Source organism: Mya arenaria, chromosome 8, assembly GCF_026914265.1.
Source record: "Mya arenaria isolate MELC-2E11 chromosome 8, ASM2691426v1".
NCBI classification, from domain to species: domain Eukaryota; kingdom Metazoa; phylum Mollusca; class Bivalvia; order Myida; family Myidae; genus Mya; species Mya arenaria.
The window spans coordinates 64,453,908-64,476,852 of NC_069129.1; the positions used below are offsets into that span (position 1 = coordinate 64,453,908).

General features: G+C 37.6%; 1 protein-coding gene across 1 annotated transcript; it reads left to right on the forward strand.

The window, feature by feature from the left end:
* Window positions 1-7,155: 7,155 nt before the first annotated feature.
* LOC128243898 (uncharacterized) lies at window positions 7,156-19,824 on the forward strand. The gene is made up of 14 exons (XM_052961902.1): window positions 7,156-7,329; window positions 9,543-9,640; window positions 10,028-10,147; window positions 11,293-11,453; window positions 12,086-12,336; window positions 13,803-13,926; window positions 14,199-14,335; window positions 14,684-14,880; window positions 15,774-15,921; window positions 16,440-16,537; window positions 17,928-18,080; window positions 18,400-18,489; window positions 18,808-18,985; window positions 19,290-19,824. Exons 1-14 carry the CDS (start codon window positions 7,257-7,259, stop codon window positions 19,544-19,546), a joined length of 2,085 nt encoding a protein of 694 aa, XP_052817862.1. The 5' UTR covers window positions 7,156-7,256; the 3' UTR covers window positions 19,547-19,824.
* The last annotated feature ends 3,121 nt before the right edge of the window (window positions 19,825-22,945 follow it).

The window sequence follows — 22,945 nt, forward strand, 5'->3', positions numbered from 1 at the left end:
AGAGTCAACGTGATAATATTTTTGTCTACTCAAATATGTAGCAAGGTTATGAAACTAAGACATTTAGATCATTTCAATTTACGAATGTTTGTAAGATGGGTTTAAAAACTTAAACAAAAGTGTGTGCATGCGTGTATGTATATGTAAGTGTATGAAAATGTGTATATATTATACACAATGTTATGTGTTATGAAGTCATTGGTTACTAAAGTGTTTCATTACACTAAAATATTTTTATTTAGTTATGTGTCAAAATGTTTGATGAATGTCTTGTTCAAATTTGCTAAGCTCATTTTTTTCACTTTTTGTATACGAATTAGCAAATCATTATACATCGCCCTTTTTCTTTAGATATAGCCGTGACTACTATACCTCAAAATGCATTAACTTATACAAGTTCATCAGAATCATGAACGAAGTTCAATTATTTTTTTGTTTTGCAAATGTCGCAAATTTGATACAATTTAGTACTTTCTTTGTTATGGCTAAGTTGTGTCGTAGTTATTCTCAAGTTCGCTAAATGGAAACACAAATAGTATCATTAAATGTTCGGGGCTTAGGCAACACCGGTAAACGTAAACAAGTATTTGAGTGGTTAAAAAGTAAAAACTATGGTATTATATTGCTGCAAGAAGTGCATTGTTCACAAAACGTATTTTCAAAATGGAAGGAAGAATGGAATGGACCTTGTATTTTTAGTGGACTTAGTGAAATTCGCAAATCATGAGTAGAAAATTGAATATATTTATAGATAGGTGGATAACACGAATCTTATCAAGTTGACCAGTTATAATGTTTTTATAAAGTGGAATTCGCAAACCATACATAGATAAACAGTTACTTCTAGAAGCCAAAAGTGCATTTATACCTAAGTGGTAACACGAATCTTATCTAGTTCACCAGTTATTATGTTATTATAAGTTGAATTCAACCATAACTATTTAACCTGTAAGTGTTGTATATCTAAAAAGGGTAATAGGTGGCAGTTTTGGGCACTTTCACGCCCGTTTTTAGTCTTATGATATCAATCTTACCAAAAAAGTATCGCGAATATTAACTAGATAGCCAGATAATTATCGCAAAAAAATTAAGTGGTTAACACGAAACAACTCACGAACGCTATCAGGTTATCTTACGGCAGTAATATGCCACCATAGAATGGCAGGCTGCACACACTCACATTCACATGATGACTAAAGTAAACCGAACGTGTTTATACATATTTATCTAACATCATTATATTTAGCAAAAGCGATAACAAATCATTATTCAGACATATTTAGTAGCGATGCGTTCTTAATTTCGGGGATTAAACTTTTTCAACCGTGGCTTCAAAAATTTTAATCTGCAGAATTATTTGATACGTTTATGTATATGTAACACATGCGTACATTTGAAATTGGTAAAGAATTTCACCTTATAAAGTATCTATTTACTACGTTTTATATAGCCCGGCTGCCAAATTATTGTATTCCCAAAGCGAAACTAAAAAAAGGACCGTTTTAGTGTATATAAGGCACTTAATAAAACCATACAACCTTAAAGGACGTAGCCACCAGATGATAACTTTGCAAGAAGAAAAGAAAATTGTTGAAATCTTGCATACAATTTATATCTTTTTGTAAAACGCATTGCTAACTGATGTATCATATCACTTAAGATACATGTGTCTTTCGCAGTTTTTTTGCGTTTTTTCCCATTCTGAATTTACTGGGTTTGTCTACCACGTTAATCTTGTTGATTTAAAAATATTTGTAAACGCGTTTACTTATCTAATACAGCGACAAAATATTATTTTAGTCATGTAAAATGATGCATGATCGGCCTCTTACTAGCTCGTATTGATCATTCTATGCTTGTTTGGACTAAATATGATATTTGCCGATTTTCGAACCATCTGGTGTCTAGTCCCTTTTATGGCAATGTTGCGATTGTTTTCGACAGAGGCTTTCCAAATGATGTAAATCAGAATCCGTCCAGCGATCCCCTTGGCGGAGACATGAGCTTCAACACTAAGATATTGTATTGTTATTCTCCTACCGAAATGCAGCTTAAATGGTCGGGTATAAAATTATGCTCATTACTCATTTTGCCTCAGGAGGCAGTGACCTTTTAACTTAAGTTAATCCTAACCATACATTTACCAAAAGTCATCAGATCGTTTACATATCATTATTAAAAGGCATGGAGTCATTGGAGGACCACCAGAGCAGTAGCCTTTCATATCAATAAGGTCATATTATATTCATATGAAAATACTGTACATAATTAATATGTTAAATATTAAATCCTTTAAAATCAACACCATATTCTTAGTATCATCATGATTTTAGTAGTATTTTATTAATAATATTATTTGTTATCGACCAGAAGGTGAACGTTTAACTGTAGTTAGATTATTTTTTTTGAAAACTGAAAACCTATTGTATCACGTGGAAGATCAGCGACTAATATAATTTCCTATGTTTGAGTTAAACGAATAAGAAGGAAATTATTTTCAAATGAAATAACCGCCAGATGGCGAATTATAAGCACGAGTAATTCGTGCGCATATGAATGTAAAGGTATTCAGCTTTGGGGAGTCGATACATTCACATCGATTCAATTAGTTGTTAAATTTCACGGTAAAGTTTTAATTTCGAATGTTTCTGTTACTTGGCAATTTCATCATATGGATGATCAATTTGATTACATTTTTCTCCAAAGAATATAGCAATGTAATATACATTTGCATAACTTTATAAAGTACGTATACATGAAATTAGTATGTTTTCTATACACCTTTGTTAATGAGATTTATCACTTATGGGTGATGAGGTCCGACATCTAGTGGTACGAGACAAATCCTGTCAATCTTGATGACAAACGGGCAGAGGTTTCTGAGTTTTCTCCAGAGGGAGGGTTTAATCTCAGTTTTTCATCGGCCAGTCGACCACGTCTGAAAGCTTCATTTTTTGTCAGGCATGTTGTTATCTAGACATACTTTGCTCATGTTGCAAGTTCATGTTGTATAATATTATATGTATCGGCTTCCCAAGTGCTTCTCTGAGTGAGACCTCCAAAATAATACCATTGAAAAGAGTTGATTTTGTTGTTTTCTATAGGAGGTTATAGAGTGGTATTCAGGGAAGAACACTTGTCCTTTTAAGAACCATCATTGTGTCGATGCTGAGTATTAATTACGGCTTAAGTATACATTTGAAGTGCCATTAAAGACGCTTAAAATGCCATTAAAGAGGCTTTAACGATGGGTGATACTTTGTTAATCACCTTTCCCTTTAGAGAATTTCAACATTATTCATAAGCCATGGTGTTTGAAATTAGCTGAATTCCATCATATCGCTATATTGAAGAGTTTTGTTAGATATGTTACGGTGCAACTGTACGGGGCTTTTCCTCAATAAAGAGACAGAAGTAATTTTTTGAATCCAGAATATGATACATATCAGTGGCGGATGCAGGACTTTCTAAATGGGGAAGGGGGGATAACAACTTATTTTAAACATATAAAACTTTTTTGAAATGCATTTTCTAACGTCTATTAACGTTTGTTGTCGCTGTTAATGATGTTTGGCAGATCAATTGAATTAAAAAATACAACATTAACTGATATAAGATAAACCTTTTACAAAAAAAATATATCATGCCGATGAGAAGAATCGAACCGGGTCGCCGGATTTGATTCCTAAGTCGTTAACCGCTCGGTCAGCTGAGATGCACACAGGTGAAGTAGAATAAATACTGTATAAACCTACAGTATTGAACATAGGTATATATATCACTGGCACCGAAGTAAAAATTATAATACCTAAAATGGTTATCATAATATACAGTACAAAGTGCATATTTATTAAAAAAATATTTTTCAATATCTTTTTCACATTTTCGGTATTATAATTTTTAGTTTAGAATTATAAGATTTTTTTTTATTTTTAAAAAAAATGTTTGAGTTTGAAAATCCGGTGCCAGTGGTATATATTGATTGCACTCAACGATACTGTACTTTGGATGCCATTGTCATTTAAATTAACTGAAGTAAAAACAAATTGACAACAAATTCCAGAAAGGGTTTCAAATATATAAGTCTGTATTAATTTACAAAGGCTCTAGCATGATTCCTAGAACTGGACGTTAATAAAGGCCGAAATGGAAAGTTTCTATGCGGCAACGTTTTGAATTTAAACTTTTGTTAAATCATAAATCATTTTAATGTACGTCATGCACACATATATCTTGTTGACACAATGACATTATTTTTAAAAGCAATGACGAACATAAGCTGTGCACATGTTAACAGTTTAAAACAACTTATATTTCTGGTATAGGATACATTCTGAAAACAGTAAACTAACCCATATAGCTGCTGGAGCCATATTTGTTAACTTTTATTCAGGTTATTGTTTAAAATGCGGCGCCGATTTATCATAATTGAATGTTCGGGCTCCGATGTCATTTTCAAGAGACTTTTTAGTGTCGTATTCTATACAGTATTATACTTTGAAATTGGCATACCATAAATAATGGAACACGACACTCAGTTTCAATTGTTAACTTGCTCAAATAATAATATAAACTTTAAAGTGTGACATAACTGGCCGGCCAGCTGGGGGGGGGGGGCACAGGTCCTACCTGCCCCCCCGTAGGTCCGCCACTGCAAATCTTAATTGTACAGTTAAATCAATAAAGTTGTGCCCCAAAAAACAAAACTTGCCGGCCAGCTGGGGGGGGGGGTGCACAGGCCCTACGTCCCCCCCCCCCGTAGACCCGCCACTGCATATATAGAAATTATCAAGCTGATCATAGTTAAAAATGATGCCCAATAAGGTCGTACGACCTTAAAATGTCATCATTCGCCTTAACACGTACACGTAAAGAAACGTAAATACCTTGTGTTACATTTTAGCACGTGTACTGTTGACCCATTCAGCGCAATATGATTCTAATAGTCAAGGTCAAAGTCAAATACCATTTATAAACATGACAAATGAGCTCATATACAACTGTTATATACATGGCGACAAATACATTGTTAAATTAAAACTACAATTCATATGATACCCAATACGAGTATCGGAGAGTCATTCACATGAACTCAGAAAACATGACTGAAAAATCACTATGGATAATATTATATTCATAGTGTAAGTATTAATTTTGAAACACTTGTACATAATATAAAAAGTCTCTTATAATTGTGTGGCTAATTTGAACATGCGTTTGAAATTTGATAAGTGATATATGATGGTACTGAAAGTAGCGATATTGGGTCATTTTAGTGCTCTTTCATATGCCAGACTTAGTGATTCATTTGTCTACAAAATTAACATACATGTATACTGTCCAGTACTGTTTTAAAAAAAAAAAAGAATAATAAAGACTGAACATCACTGTGAATGATGCACTCGTTGTAACCAAGTGCTGTACGCTGCTGCAGTTAGAGTCATGTTCGTTTTGGAGAAATATTGCAAGGTTTTAGAATATTTATATCATTGTGCAAAAATCTAAAAATGTTTTAGTACGAGTACACTATCAACTGTCTACGTTACGACACAAATTTAGATTTCGAACTTCAACTGAAGATCGGTTTTCAGTAGTGGCCTTCATGTTGACAGCTCAAATGTAAGGCATGAAAATAAGATCTGTCTACATGTTATGGGTCGTGTATTATTTTTGCTGTTTGCATAATGCCATTAAAGGAACAGGACACCAGATGATACAGTTGCAAAACAAGAGAAAAATTCCAGACTTACATAAAATGGATATTGTTGTGTACAACGCATTCATAATACTTACTGATGTATCACATCGCTTACGACACATGCATCTTTCGCAGTTTATGCGCATTTTTCAAATTTCCAATTCGAAATTAACTAGGGTTGTCTACCATGTAAATCCTTTTAAGTTTAAAATAGAGTCGGTTTATTTGTCTGTACTCATAAACAGATTTGATTTAGACTGGGACACCATAATGCGCTGTTTTAAACGGGCAACACAGATGAGGCACCAACATAATTGTATCATTTATTATTTTTAACATGTTAAGCAATACAACTATATCATCGGCCTCCTATAATCCTGCATTGGCAATTCTAGACTTGTTTTGAGGAAAAACTGTATTTGCCGATTTTTAGACCGTCTGGTGTCTAGTCCCTTTAACAAATGAATTCGCAACTCATCTAACCCTTTATCAATATAGATATACTGCTTAAACTGGGATTGAGTTTCCACATTAGCGTCTGACTTTAGTAACACCGTTGAAAGATCTACACGCGAATTTGCGGATCTGTTTGTATTAAAATTGAAATTCAAAATTCTTATTATTAAACTGCCTTGTAAAACTATATATGTAGGTGGCAATGCTAGTCCGTAAGTCAGGGACCACAAGTCAACATCTATTTCGGCCTGACATCTTTTCATTAAAGATGCACTCTTATTCCCATATAAGATGTATCACAATTAATACAGTTGTTTTGATTTACCGAAAAGGATGCATAAATATCGAAAACAGTGGTTCTTATGAAGGGTACTGTGTTTAATTTGAAAGAAAGGTGCAGAAACACAGTATTTCTACCTTATGAGACGATAGTTGATCACTGTAAATCTTTAAGCACTCACCAACCATTTAATATCTTGCGCTTTCTGCTCTTAAAACACGGTTGCAATGTTGTTATAAGTAATTAATATTTTCCATAAATGTATTATTTAGTCAGGAGTAAGAGGTTAATCACTGAAAATTTATGATTGTTCTACATATTTATGTATTGGTTTTCAATACGAGTGTCACTTTAAAGAACTAAGATGGTAATGTACTAGTCTTTGTTTAAATCAATGTCCATCACATGACAACACTGTCCAACACCACCGCGGCTGTCATGAATGGGAGATTTTCTGCAAAAAGAAACCCCATTTAATCTTACAGTAAAATTTAATCCAAACCCTCTTTTCAATGACAACTAATTTCAGCTTAATTTATCTCTCAGCTTTACTAACAAAGGAGAAAACAATATGTCATAAATAGATGGGTTGAAACTTGTTGTTGATTTGTTTACATTGAAGAAAAAATAAAATGCAAGAATGCTCGACCAACAACCTACAACCGTGACCTATACACCAACAACCGTGCCTTAATTCATTCTGCAGTTCGATCCGCGCGACTAGGGCAGATACCCTGGTTTTAAATGAAAACTAGTGAAGCGAATCTTTCTATACGAATATACTTGGTCGTCAAAAAAGTAGTTTAAAAAAAGCAAGCTACTATGTTTACCGTTTGGATGATCGCTTTTGCGACTGTTTTTGCAGGAACTATTTTCCACACATCCACGGGATTAGGTATGTAATTTTTATTAATGAATTTTACTAAATTGTATATTTTAATTTAAATCTAGTTGATGGATTTAGCGCAAGAACGTTTAAACTTATTGATACACTATATACATATCTAGTGGGATATTTCGAGTGTTCCATACATCGACTCAAATCGTTTGGTGAACCTAGCATTGCTTTTGTTGAACCAATTTGTGCGTCAAGAATATATTACTTACTCATTGCTCTTTCGTTTACATAACTAGAAGATTTAGATATGTTTATTTCTGAAAAACAATACGACCGATAATTTTACAGCGCATAAAAAAACATCGACCGCACGGTTTACACTTGAACAATTCATATTTGAAGAAATCAAATAATGAAATTATGAAGTTTGAACGCCGTGGTAGACATTTAAAAATAAAATCGTAATAAATACAATTAATTTTGTAGAATGATCAAAACGAAAAAAGGAGAAAACTGAAATAAAACAATATTCCGAGCGGCAACAGATTTTGTATTGCACATTCTGTAAAACGTAGTCCTTGTTGTTTAAATGAACCACTGGATCACAGAGGCGTCTAACATCCACAAACCACTCAATATTAAAGCTGACGTTCTCAACAATGCAACGGACTTCCTTAACATTGATTGATTATGTTATTCCTTGTTATATAAGAACAGAGTTATCATTGTGACTACAGTCCCCCATCCCCAGCAGGTAAAATGGCAGTATAATGCACTAATAAGTGTTTATGTTTTGTTTGTCTCAACGATTATGTAGGCGGCCAGGTCACAGCCTTAAGAAGACGAAACATAAATGCTAACTTTCATAATGTTCAGAACAAAATGCCTCTTGCATGTCGTGTTCTAGCAAGAGCGTTTACGTGAGCTTTGAAATAATTCAAACAATAAAACAAATTGTCTGAATTAAAAATTAGCGATGTTGTCAGAGTTCTTCTATATATGTTTAATTGCGTATCTGTCCGGCGATACCATTGCGGAATCATGAACCTTAACACTAACTAAGGTTTTAAATTTTATTATTATTATTATTATTATTATTTTATTATTTTTATTATTATTATTATTATTATTATTATTATTATTATTATTATTATTATTATTATTATTATTATTATCTAACCGCATTGTTGGAATGTTCAACATTTCTTCTCTGACGCATACCGAAACATAATATTTTCAAAGTTTGAGACAATTTTTGGTGTCAAACAGACCCCGACAACGCCAATCATAAGTTTTGGGTTATGTATAGCTCATTGTGATTCATGACATTATTTAGCAAAGTTGCATGCAGAAGTATACCTCATTTTGGTTCATGGCAGTACTATATATCAACGATGTGTGCAGAAGTATACCTCAATGTGGTTCATGGCAGTATATATATATATATATATATATATATATATCAACGATGTGTGCAGAAGTATACCTCAATGTGGTTCATGGCAGTATATAAATCAACGTTGTATGCAGAAGTATACCTCACTGTGGTTCATGGCAGTACTATATATAAGCGCTGTATGCAAAAGTATACCTCATTGTGGTTCATGGCAGTATATAAATCAACGTTATGTGCAGAAGTATACCTCAATGTGGTTCATGGCAGTATATATATATATATATATATATATATATATATATATATATATATATATATATATATATATATATATATATATATCAACGATGTGTGCAGAAGTATACCTCAATGTGGTTCATGGCAGTATATATATATATCAACGATGTGTGCAGAAGTATACCTCAATGTGGTTCATGGCAGTATATAAATCAACGTTATGTGCAGAAGTATACCTCAATGTGGTTCATGGCAGTATATATATATATATATATATATATATATATATATATATATATATATATATATATATATATATATATATATATATATATATCAACGATGTGTGCAGAAGTATACCTCAATGTGGTTCATGGCAGTATATATATATATATATCAACGATGTGTGCAGAAGTATACCTCAATGTGATTCATGGCAGTATATAAATCAACGTTATGTGCAGAAGTATACCTCAATGTGGTTCATGGCAGTACTATATATCAACGTTGTGTGAAGAAACAATGCGCATGTACTCTTTTGGTCACCGTCGTAATGTTTGGTCAGAATTTCTGGCAAAAGCGGAAAGATGCAATATTTACATCGTGTAAAATGAGGTGATTTTGTGTTGATTTTCAGCTGAATACCACCACCCATGTAACCGAGAATGCGTGTTGAACGGACCGATGGTGTGCGAATACAACTTTACGGTTGAGAACTTCTACACCATGTCAAGGGTAATGATTTGCATCCATTTGATTTTCCATATTTCCCCTTAATGTTGCACATTATCCCCCCCATACATATGACATATCATTGACACGATTAAGGGTTTAAAATTGACCGCCGAGAACATAACAGGCTCACAGTTAAAAGCCAGTGTCAACTAATGTTACATTTCAATGGCGACATTAATCCGGATTGTATTAGCATGTATGTTATACATATGTAATGAAAGCGTGTCTGACAACTGATTATCAATTTATCACATTTTTTAAATAAGAGAAAACAACCTTAAAGGCGCAAGACACGACTGATATATAATTAAGTTAACAACTCCAACCATGATATACACGATACCACACATTACCTTGCATTTATAAGATTCTGCCATATTTCCACAGGCGTGTCACGCATGTCCGTTTGTGGAGGCGGACTGTTACCGGCCCCACTGCATCTCCACAAACGGACTGGCCCGGAACGTTCTTGCGGTCAACCGACAGATCCCGGGACCTAGTATTGAGGTATGCCTTATACGTGTTAAAGCTGCACTCTCACAGATATACCATTTAACAACTTTTTTTATTTTTTGTCTCGGAAAAAGCAAATTTTGGGTAAATATCTGCAAACCAAAGATTAAAGATTGCTGACACAAGATCAGACCGCAGATATTCATATTTCCGTTCGAAAATTAATGTTTTATGACTTAATCCGTTACCAACAGTTTAAGAAAAGTGCATAAAATATCAATTTTTAACTGAAAGATAAAAACCTGTGATCTATTTTTTGTCAGCAGTCTTATAAAACTGGTTTTCATGGATTTTTTTGCAAAAAAAATGGCTCGTTCCAAGACAAACTATAAAAAGGTGTCAAAACGTTCAATCTGTGAGAGTGCAGCTTTAAAGTCTTTACACATACATGGATTAGGATAAACAATCGACGCATTTTAAACGTCATTTTAGTGTGCTATAGATTTACTAGATTTGAGATGAGTATGGGTTCTAAAAATGTCCAGAATGAACCAGTAAGTATTTTTGTAAATGTGTCGATATAACTCTAAACCTGGTGATCTTCACTCGGAAAACAATAACAATACTTTTCGTTAACCAAATCAAGGTATCAGATGAGATATACACGAAAGAGAACGGTATAAATTCGTAGTTTTGAAGAATCAAATGCATTGAGTGAGCCGGTAAGCTTAGTAAGAACGTGCATTGTCTTCACGAGATATTTTAACACAGACATGATCTCCATCTTAAACAACGTTCATCGTAAACAAGCAATTGCTCTTCATTCGATACACAATGTCATTTCTAAAAATATCGTTTAAACATATATAAAATAATGTTTATGCTTAGCGAATCGAGGTCGTTTTTTGCCCCAAATAATAAACCAGACGACCTGGACGCATTGCTGCCCTTGAATGGCACACATATATCAAGTAACACTGTGCTTATCCAGTAACAAGGTACATGGTTTTACAAAGCATTGTGTCATTGGAAACCTGACGGTAGCGATTATTATGACTTAACCAACTTTACTGTCTGCACTGTCTCAATAAAGAAAACATAAGCATGCAGCGCCCCCAAAAATACCGATTTATATCCGCTGTCTCGAGAACGACTCGATGCAAATACATCCTTATATAATATTTAATCTACACCCTCAGGTATGTCAGGGGGACACGGTGCGCGTATGGGTGACGAATCTGATGGACGACGGAAGCTCAACGAGCATCCACTGGCACGGACTGGAACAGCGGGGAACAAATTTCATGGACGGGGCCGCCAGGGTCACCCAGTGTGATATCGGACCGCACGAGACATTCAGGTAATAACATGACAGTGCGTGCTATTTCCTACGCAGTGATCTCACTTTCCAAGTATCACTAAGCTTGAGGGTTGGGCGCTGGGCTCTCAATTACACGATCTTGGTTCATTTCTCTGCATAGATGCATATGATTAGCCTTATGACGAGTTAAACATTTGTTCAAAATAGATTTATAAAGTTTAATTTCAAACAAACAATGTGGAACAATGTGGAAAACAATCTACTTGCGTTGATAAAATGAAGCAACGGGAACTGGTACCGAATGATAATACTCAGATCACCGATTGGTACTATTACACTGGATACTCCTCGGCCAGCATTCACATATCTGATGTCTGACTTTGATACGCAGAAATGGAAACACTTCATTTAATTGTAAACTTAATCATAATTAGAACAGTTCATTGTCAGCAGCAAGTTAGTATTGTGTCACATTCACATTCCTTACTTGTAAACATATAATGTATAATGTATTTTTGAGAATCTAAAAGCTTATAGTCTAAAAATTTGCTTGTATGAAATCAGACTAAAAGCGCTAGTGCATATGGACTCCGTTACAGTATGTACTCGAACAAGGCTTTCATATGAACAGGAATCATGCATTATAGCTTATTGAAATCACATTCAAACAGGTACGAGTTCACGGCTGACAACGCCGGGACACACTGGTGGCACTCCCACACCGGCGTCCAGCTGGGTGATGGCCTCTACGGAGCATTCATCGTCCGCGAGCCGCCATCATCGGATAGCCGCTATTCCATGTATGACAAGGACTTGAGCGGCCACGTGATGCTGATCAACGACTGGCCGGACAAGCCGCAAATCTACAGATACATGGAGGAGATGCAGGACCGCTGGATGCACCCCTACCTGGGCATTAACGGTATGTTTTACGTGCACAGATAGGTCGTTTGCAATTGATGGGAAATATTTAAGGAATCTAACCTACTTCTCTGACCGCCCCTTCAGCAATCCAGGGTTTGTATCCAATATGCAACGCAAGTCAATCTTATGGTCATACATCATTGACTTCATTCACTCTATTAGCCAGTTATTAATAACAAGTAATCCGATTAGCTACATCGTTCTTAGATCCAGTTAAGACCAATATTGAACACCAGCCCAGAGCTTGGTGACCCCGAGCAATTTTGTAATCAGTTGAAAGGCAGTTTCACGGTAATTGCCTGATGATTACTTATATATAAAATAAGTGACCAACAATACTCAAAACAGTTTGTATATATGCTCTCGTTGTAAATGAAATCGGATATTAAATGATTTTTTTTTTTGCATTCTTTCAATGTCAAGAAATTTTGTTTGCAGTATTAAATAAGCTATATCTTTTGCATATTATTTTACTACATACCAATATGTCTCGAGGCATCCCTGTGAAACTGCAACCTGAGTGTTTTGTGCATCTGTAGGCATTGAGCGTTACGCAGACTTGTCCAAGTTCAAGATCTGGGGCCCGTTGCAATATAGATGTTTGGAAAATTGGAATGATCAAAGTGTCTTAGTTTCATTACTTTTGCTATATATTTGGGTTAAGTTTAACACTAGCCAGTAATGAAAATGAACACAAAGTTCAGGAAATAAAAAAAAGATCACCGTGTTGCCATATGTGACGTTTATACATATTTGATAAGTCGATTTCTTTACATTTTCATAGCCAAATTAAAAAAAAAATGTATAAGTGTTTTTGATATTTATGTATGTTTTTTTTTTTAATAAAGTCATTGAGAATAATGTTGAAAATCAAGTTGTATATTTTTTATATCATATGACTAAAGAGATACTAAAACTAATAAAGTAACTTAAGTAGGACATAACTTAAAGGCCTTCTATAAGTTACCCCCCACGAAAAAAAATATGTGTACAGTGCACAACCTCTGTGTATTGATCTTAATCTGAATGACTTGTGCCCTTTTATCAGATCTCTGATCTAATTATCCTGTTGTGCAGTTTTAGAGTTTTTATTAAAGAAATGGACCCTAAATGGCCCTGAGGCAATAGACAAATACACAGGAAATTGGTCCCTACTGTGACACCAGAGCAAGTAGCAGGAGATGCACAGTAGTGGATTATCATGCCAAACATTCCTTAAACTAAGCCTTTAAGATGTTTTTATGAATTTCGCACCAGGAGACTAACTACTTGAATTATATATCCGCCCCTGGTATATGCTCACATGTAATAAAACACTTATTTCGAACTACTTTCAAAATCTTTTGAGGAATAAAACCGAACAGACATTGCATTTTCAACTTAAGTTCACTCAAGCGGGAATAATGGACACTCCTGCAAGCGGTTACATAATATTGTATATCTTATGCAATTCTACACTCACAGTCCTGCTGAACGGTCGCGGCCGGAAGCACCTTGTGGATGGCGACCCGGGCGCCTTGGGGTTGACCATGAATCCGAACGCCACTTACACGCCGTACGAGACGTTCAACGTCAACAACGGACAGAGGTGACATTTACATTCCATTGTGTTATAAAATGGCATTGATGTTTTTTGCCTTTTTTGCAAAACGTTGCGGTATGTTGTTATTTTCCTTAAAAGACTCTTAAGTAACCTAGATGACTGCATCAATGGGTAGCCGCGGTTCTTGATAGTTGATTACGCTTTGCATTGAAATGTGCCGCGTTAGCAGAATGTCCACCGTGAGCGCCGAAGATGCGATTGTTGTTGCGACTAAATTATAATACATGCAGCATATAGTGGTAAAATTGTGTTTACAGATATCGTTTCCGGGCGATCGGTGCAGCCACGCGGTGTTACTTCCGGGTGAGCATCCAGGATCACGTGATCACTGTTGTGACGTCAGACGGCAATCCAGTCACGCCCTCTACCGTCGATTCCTTCATGATTCATCCAGGTAAGAGCGCAAGAGGACCGTATAACGCTTTACTTTCAATAAATAAGGCGTCACCGGAGACCCACATTCTGTAACCTTCCATGTATTCTTCGGAATAGGTCGATACTGTACATAACATTTGGTGAACTTTGGAACATTGCAACAGGGTATCCAAAATTTGAGGTAGGCAGTAACCACTTATTTTATTTTTAATGTTTTGCACAATAAATAGATGACGACTATGCTACTGAATCTGCTTTTTTGTTGTTATTGTTGCTGCTGCTGTTGCTGCTGCTGCTGCAACAACAACACCGTTGATAATCACAGAGGACGGCAGGATAGAAATTTATCCAGTCTTTATATATTTAGGTGAGCGTTACGACTTTATTCTTCACGCGGACCAGATCTCAGGTGACTACTGGGTTCGGGTGCAAGCCTTCGGAGACTGCCGGTGGGGCGGAGGCCACGGGTCCGCCATACTTCACTACCAGGACTGCGACCTGTGCGAGGATGAGCCGCAGACACTCCCTGAGGGGGAGGAGTTTGATCACGAGCTTAAGGGCACGGTGAGCTGGGTTTGGGTTGTAATGTAGGATTGTGACATTTATTAGTGTGTATTACATGCTTTAAGTGTTTTATTTCCGGTTCTCCATGACTAAGTGACTCTTGAAAAGAGAATAGTTATGGTGCTCTGCCAGTGTTACGTCAACCATTGCTGTCAATACTCTATAAAACCGAGACTGTGGTGTTCATACTATGGTTGTAGTTTCCCGAATATGATGTTAGGATGTCTTTAATTACATACTTTCACATACATTTCAATGGCAGACGTCTTTTATCACAAAGGGTTTCTACTTTTTCTGTGGCATATGTTTTCAATTACAGAAGTTGTTATAAGACGTTTTCTTTGACAAGCATGTTCTTAATAAAATTATATGTTGATTATCCATTAAGATAAACGGGCACCTGGTTTTTCTCCATATATAGCTATTACTGTGTAACTTATTGCCATTAATTCATTAAACTTACATGGAATTTGTTCAGCTTTAATAGCATGGATCATGTGCAACATGAATAAATTGGGTCAGAAACACAAGAGTTAGTTTTCACACGTCAAATCTGCCCATAAGGAGCCATTTATATAAGACTAGTTGACAGAAATTAGTGTAACTTACACAATGTGTGTACAACTTTAGTGCTGTGGTACATGTACATGTGTTGTCTAGATTGAATCAGTAATGGAGTTGGGACCTATATATATTATTCAGTCAGGCCAATTTAACTGAGTCAGTCGGTAAACCGCAAACAATATTTGTTAAAGGTTGCCCTTCCGGAATGTTTTTTAAATTGAAGACTTGAAATGTTTTGTTCCTGGACAATGAATCATTCAACAGGGGATATCAATTCTCCAACATGCTTCTTCAAATACGAATCCTCATCACTCGTTTACTTCCGGTAGATCTTGAACCCGGACTCCGAGTTTTTCTACGACGGCCAACACGAGACGCACGAGTATATCGAGCAGAAGACGTTACGCTACGACCACAGAGATTTCTGGAAGAACGAGACGTATCATGATGAACGCGTGGACGTGCGCTACTATATGAGTGAGTCATAGGGTTCTCGTTAAGGGGGCTCAATATAGATGGAATTACCCTTTTTACCTATAAACGCTCTTCACCCAAACCCTTTTGAAATGTATAATGTCAGTATTATGAAATTCCAATTTAATAGCGTTCTATATGTAAAGAAAACTACAAGTTTTAGTAAGATAAGATTTCTTTCCGATAATCACACCATGTATACTAGACGAATTTACTACTATTGAAAAGATATGGCAGAGGCTCGGACTCGCGCTCATTTTAACCCGACAAATCAACATATCATATTTCAGTTATAATTGCAGATCAATATTTGGGTAATATTCAATGTTTACTTTAACCTCTTCAGTCGACGTTTTGCACGAGTATAGACCAAAACGACACCAATAACCTAATATATATCTAACCAGAATAAAAAGTTAATAAGATTTTATTTTGTTTCTTTAATATAATCTAAATTATTTATGAAAAATTTTCATATACATAATAAAAGCCACGAAAAACGCATCTTCTTTACCATCTAGACCTGCGTTACCAGGCTAACGACAACTCTATGTACAGCCACCCCGACTACTATCCACAGGAGTCGAGATACGGACTCATCACACCTACAATCAACAATGTATCCTTTTACGTTTTACGTATCCGCGTTTGCCGCCATCTCATGCTGATTCACATTAGTTTTATTCCCTGGTAATCCTATATCTTTTAAAACGTTTCAGACAATTTCGAAAAAGCTCAAAAAGCAATTCATTGACGTTCAGTTTGGTAAACCTATTCTATTATATCTCTATTGTTAGAAATGGTCATGATGAATGTTTACAGCGAATGCAAATCGAGAATTCAACCTGAACAATTCGGACGTCTTTTGCAATCTGCAAACATGTGGTCCATCATGCCACGTAGAATCTACATTACTTCAGCAAACATGGTCTTCAATGCCGGACCTCTATGTCGAGTGTGAACTACTTTACTTGAGCACATGGTCCTCTTTACCGAGAAGGAACAGCTTTACTTGAGCACATGGTCCTCTATGTCGAGTAGGAACTACTTTACTTGAGCAAATGGACCATATGTCGAGAAGGAACTACTTTTCTTGAGCAAATGGTCGTCTATGTCGAGTAGGAACTGCTATACTTGAGCATATGGTCCTCTATGTCGAGTGGGAACTACTTTACTTGAGCTAATGGGTCCCCTATGCCGAGAAGGAACAACTTTACTTGAGCAAATTGTCCTCTATGTCGAGTAGGAACTACTTTACTTGAGCAATTGGTCCTCTATGTCGAGTAGGAACTACTTTACTTAAGCAAATGATCCTCTATGCCGAGTAGGAAATACTTCACTTGAACGAGTCCCCTATGCCAAGTAAGAACAACTTTACTTGAGCAAGTGGGTCCCCTATGCCGAGTTAGAACTACTTTACTTGAGCAAACATGGTCCTCTATGCTGAGTAAGAACTACTTTACTTGAGAAAGTCCCCTATGCCGAGTAAGAACTACTTTACTTGAGCAAACATGGGCATCTATTCTGAGTAAGAACTACTTTTTTTTAGCAAACATGGTCCTCTTTGGTCAGTAAGAACTACTTTACTTGAGCAAACATGGTCTTCTTTGCTGAGTTAGAACTTCTTTACTTTAGCAAGCATTGTCCTCTATGCCTAGTAAGAACTTTTTTACTTGAGCAAATGGTCCTCTATGCCGAGTAGCAACAACTTTACTTGAGCAACTATGGTCCTCTATGCCGAGTAGGAACTACTTTAATTGATCAAATGGTCCTTAAAGTCGAGTAGGAACTACTTTATTTGGGCAAATGGTCCTCTAAGCCGAGAAGGATCTTATTTACTTTAGCAAGCAAAGTCCTCTATGCGGAGTAGTAACTACTATACTTCAGCAAACCTAGTCCTCTATGCCGGGTAGGAACTACTTCACTTGTAGAAATGGTCCTCTATGCCGAATAAGATATCCATCGAAAATGTTACGAGTTTGGTATATTTAATCCTTGACAAACGTCAGCTAACGCTCTACCGCCCTACACTTCCTCTGGCGACGCAATGGGAGGACGTCACGCATAAACGTCTGTGTAACGCTTCAACCGTCGATACAGTCAACGACTGTAACGATGACCTGTGTTACTGCACGCACATGCTAGACGTGGAAATGGGACAGGTATCTAAATACGATTTTCTCGACTGACGCGAGATTTTCAAGCGTGCACAGCTTCGAAAATGCGCCTATTAAACTTTACAAATATGTATACTTGCTATGCAAACGGTAGCGTTATAGTTGTCGAACTACTCATTTTCTGGTCATAATTTGTACGGAATCTTAGACGGAAGAATAACATCAAACTGACTACATTTATTTCATGAGCAAAAAAGGTATCACAAGTAATTGACTGCATACAGTACAAGCGTTGTATTTTGCAAATGTTATTTCTAGGTTCATGCCTTTAATGCTATTTTGCTATAATACTGCTATATTGCAGGTGGTAGAGTTCTTCATTTATGGACAGGCCAACGACCCTCATCAGATGCATCTCCATGGTTACACATTTCGCGTCGTCGGCGACGGACATGTAAGTCGTCTGTGGCAAGTCTGTAAATCTATTACATCAATGTTAAACTAAAATACTATATAATTTGTTGCTCACTGACAACAATGAAGATTTCAGGAGGCGTATGATGTCGCTAATCGAAATACAGATGGGTATGTGTTTAGAAGAGTAGGTGTCCTTCACTAAGGTCAAAGCTTCAACCAGCACAAAAGACACTTTTTGGTAGTCTTACAGATGCTATCAAGAGAAATTAGCATTAACCAATATGTAATCAGTCTAATAGGCTCTTAAAATATGGAAAAAGTAAATTTAACTAATCACTTGACCCTTCGTCTGTAGGTAACCAACAACTGGAACGACAATAAAGCCTTCAACTCAGTAACAATGCAAGAGGTAATTGAACGCGACAGAAACGGGGAGTTCCCTAGGATTCTGACCAACCCCATTTACAAGGACACAATCACTGTGCACTCAAAGGGCGGCTACTCCATCATCAGATTCAAGGCGGATAACCCAGGTAGGCAGATAGACACATTTTTAAGAACCGAATGTTGAAAGCTTCTGAAAAGCATGGTCGGTGGATAAATGTAAAGAAAAAAATATTACGAATGCGAGTTCAATGTCGACATTGGCGTCTTAGTTAAGAAAATATCTGCATTGATTAGTATCGGTCAACGAAAACGAAACTGGATGTTATTCAATTGCCTGAAATTTGGTGCCCGAATGTCTACAAAGTAAAAATGTTACAAGCCGAGAACAAATCAAATCTAACAGCATAGTACCCGAGTTCACAAATGACATAATGATGTTACTTTCATCAGGTGTGTGGTTTTTCCACTGCCACAACGAGGGTCATCTGATGCAAGGGATGGCGCTGCTCGTTAAAGTAGGCCGGCCTGTTCACACCATGGATGGCGCGAAGCAATTCCCCCATCCGCCGAACTATTTTCCAGTGTGTGGCAAGACCGTTGGTCACTTGAACAAGATCAAACAATGCGACGTCAGTGGAGCCTCTGCCTTGGTTGTTCAAATGTCCACCGTAATCTTGGTTGCAGTGTACAGTCTATTGCTGTTATGAGACGTGATGTAAAGACATTAAGGAATACTTGCTTTTATTTGAGATTATAGTCATTTTTTTCTTATGGCTGTATTCCTCGCGTATGTCATAGCTATTCCCATACCATGTTACAAACGTCCTTCGGCACATCATTTTTGCGTTATCATTATTTACCATTTCTTTGATATTGTCATTTTACTTTTTACGTATCTTAAAGACTCACCAGAACATGTGATTATACTGTAAATAATATTTTAATCAGATGCCTTTTATTTCTTAATAAAACTGGTCCCGACTTCGGCAGTGTTTGTGCGACATTTTTTTACGTTAAAACAAACCTTGTACGCGAACAAAAAAGGTGACGCCAATACGTCAGAGATGCGCCGACGGTTACGTCACGTAGCAATCGAGAGATAAGAGGAAGACCGATTCCGACCTCCTAGCATTTGTGGTTCCGGATATAAGTTTGACAATAACTCCCCATTACAAGCTCTGTTTGGGCGCATCCAAAAGTACTAAAAGTCACGTTTTAGGGGTTACTTTGACGCGTTAGAAACCGCTGACCTAATCACGTCCCAGGCACCCCGACGAGTGCATCCTGTAGGGTATAGGGTTCCCTAATTGGCGTTGAAAAGTACGAAACGTCGCGAAATCGGGGATACTTTGATGCGTTAGAAACCGGTAAACAAATCACGTCCCGGGCAATCCGACGAGTGCATTGTGTATGGCAGAGGGTTCCCTAAATGGCAAAACTGGTCCCAGCCTCGGCACGTGCAGAGATGCTGAGATATCTTTGACATTTGCCTCCCCAATTTTAAGGCATTTATGGTGGCATTTTAGCGTATAAAAGACCCTTGTAGGCAAATGAAAAAGTTGACGCAACGAGTCAGAGATTCTCCGACGGTCGCTTAACGTAGGGAATCGAGGGGCCTTAATTCCAAGACCAGTACCGCACTCCTAGCATTTCTGGTTCCGGAGATATCTTCGAGATTGGCGTCCCTTTACAAGCTATGTTTGAGCGAGTTGAAAAGTACGAAACGTCGAGAATTTGGGGATATTTTGACGCGTTTGAAACCGGTGTACAAATAGTCCCGGGCACCCCAACGAGTGCATCTTGTAGGTTATAGGGTCCCCTAAATGGCAAAACTAGTTCGAGCCTCGGCATGTGAAGGGTAGCTGACATATCCTCGACACTATCAACCCCATTCTAAGGCATTTTGTGCGGCATTTTAGCGTATAAAATAGCCTTGTTTGCGAATGGAAACGGTGACGTAATGACGTCAGAAATGCGCTAACGGTGGCCTAACGAAGGGGATCACGCGACTTAATTTTGAAGACCAGTATCGACATCCTTGCAGTTACGGTTTCTGAGATATCTTCGAGATTATCTATATGGGAGCGCGTTTAAAGTACGAAAATTTACGAAATTGGGGATACTTTGAAGCGTTTGAAGCCGGTGACCAAATAACGTCCTGGGCACCCTGGCGAGTGCATCATGTAAGGTATAGGGTCCCCTCAATGGCAAATCTGGTCCCAGCCACGGCACGTGCAGGGATGCTAAGATATTTTTGACATTGCATAACCCAATTTGAAGGTATTTTGGGTGGCATTTAAGCGTATAAAAGAGCCTTGTAGGCGAATGGAAACGGTAACGTAATGACGTCAGAGATGCACCGACGGTGGCGTAACGTAGGGAATCGAGATATCTAACTGCCAAGACAAGTACCGACCTCCTAGCATTTCTGGTTCCGGAGATATCTTCGAGATTAGCATCTCTTTACAAACTATGTTTGAGCGCTTTGAAAAGTGGGAACTATAATGAATTTGTGCATACTTTGCGCATTAGAAACTGGTGACCAAGAAACGTCGCTGGCACCCAGAAGAGTGCATCTTTTAGGGTATAGGGTCCCCTAAATGGCAAAAATGGTCCCAGTATCGGCAAATGCAGGGTTTCTAAGATAGGTTTGACATTGCCAACCCCATTTTAATGCTTTTTTGCGGCATTTTAGCGTATAAAAGAGTCTTGTTGGCGAATGGAAAAGGTGACGCAATGACGTCAGAGATGCGCCGATGGTGGTGTAACGTAGGGAACCGAGATACCTAAATTCCAATACCAGTTTACGCTTAAATGTGCCATAAATGCCTTAAAACGGGGTAGGCAATCTCGAAGATATCTCAGCATCCCTGCAACTGACCAGGCTGGGACCAATTTTTCCATTTAGGGGACGCTCTACCCTACAAGATGCACCCGTCGGGGTGTCTGGGACGATATTTGGTGACCGGTTTCTAGCGCGTCAAAGTATGCGCAAAATCGCGACATTTCGTAAACAAAACGCGCTCCCATATAGCTAGTAAGGGGAGCTAATCTCGAAGATATCTCCGGAACCCAAAATGATAGGAGGTTGGTACTGGTATTGAAATTTAGGTCTCACGATTCCCTACATTACACCACCGTCGGCGCATCACTTACGTTATTGCGCCACAGTTTCAATTCGCCTACAAGGCTATTTTATACGCTAAAATGTCGTAAAAATTGCCTTAAGATGGGGTAGGCAATCTCGAAGATATCTCAGCATCCCTGCACGTGATGAGGCTGGGACCAATTTTGCCATTTAGGGGACTCTAAACCCTACAAGAAGCACCCCTGGGGGTGCATGGGATGATATTTGGTCACCGGGAACTAACGCGTCAAAGTATGCCAATTTTCGCGACTGTTCGTACTTTTAGCGCGCTCCCATATAGCCTGTAAGGGGGAGCTAATCTCGAAGATATCTCCGTAACCAAAAATGGTATGAGGTCCGCTAAGGTCTTAAAATTTAGGGCTCTCGATGCCCTACAAGAAGCACCCGTCGGGGTGCCTGGAATGATATTCGATCACCGGCTCCGTTTGCCTATAAGGTTATTCTATACTGTAATATGCAGCGAAAAATGCCCAAAAACAGGGGTATGCATGATCGAAGATATCTCAGCATCCCTGCACGTGATGAGGCTGGGACCAATTTTGCCATTTAGGGGACTCTAAACCCTACAAGAAGCACCCCTGGGGGTGCATGGGATGATATTTGGTCACCGGGAACTAACGCGTCAAAGTATGCCAATTTTCGCGACTGTTCGTACTTTTAGCGCGCTCCCATATAGCCTGTAAGGGGGAGCTAATCTCGAAGATATCTCCGTAACCAAAAATGGTATGAGGTCCGCTAAGGTCTTAAAATTTAGGGCTCTCGATGCCCTACAAGAAGCACCCGTCGGGGTGCCTGGAATGATATTCGATCACCGGCTCCGTTTGCCTATAAGGTTATTCTATACTGTAATATGCAGCGAAAAATGCCCAAAACAGGGGTATGCATGATCGAAGATATCTCAGCATCCCTGCACGTGATGAGGCTGGGACCAATTTTGCCATTTAGGGGACTCTAAACC

Coding starts and splice junctions, on each gene's coding strand:
- LOC128243898 (XM_052961902.1), top strand. CDS start 7,257: ATGTTTACCGTTTGGATGATCGCTTTTGCGACTGTTTTTGCAGGAACT. Junction 12,337..13,802: donor CCCCTACCTGGGCATTAACG/GTATGTTTTACG, acceptor CTACACTCACAG/TCCTGCTGAACGGTCGCGGC. Junction 14,881..15,773: donor ATCACGAGCTTAAGGGCACG/GTGAGCTGGGTT, acceptor TACTTCCGGTAG/ATCTTGAACCCGGACTCCGA.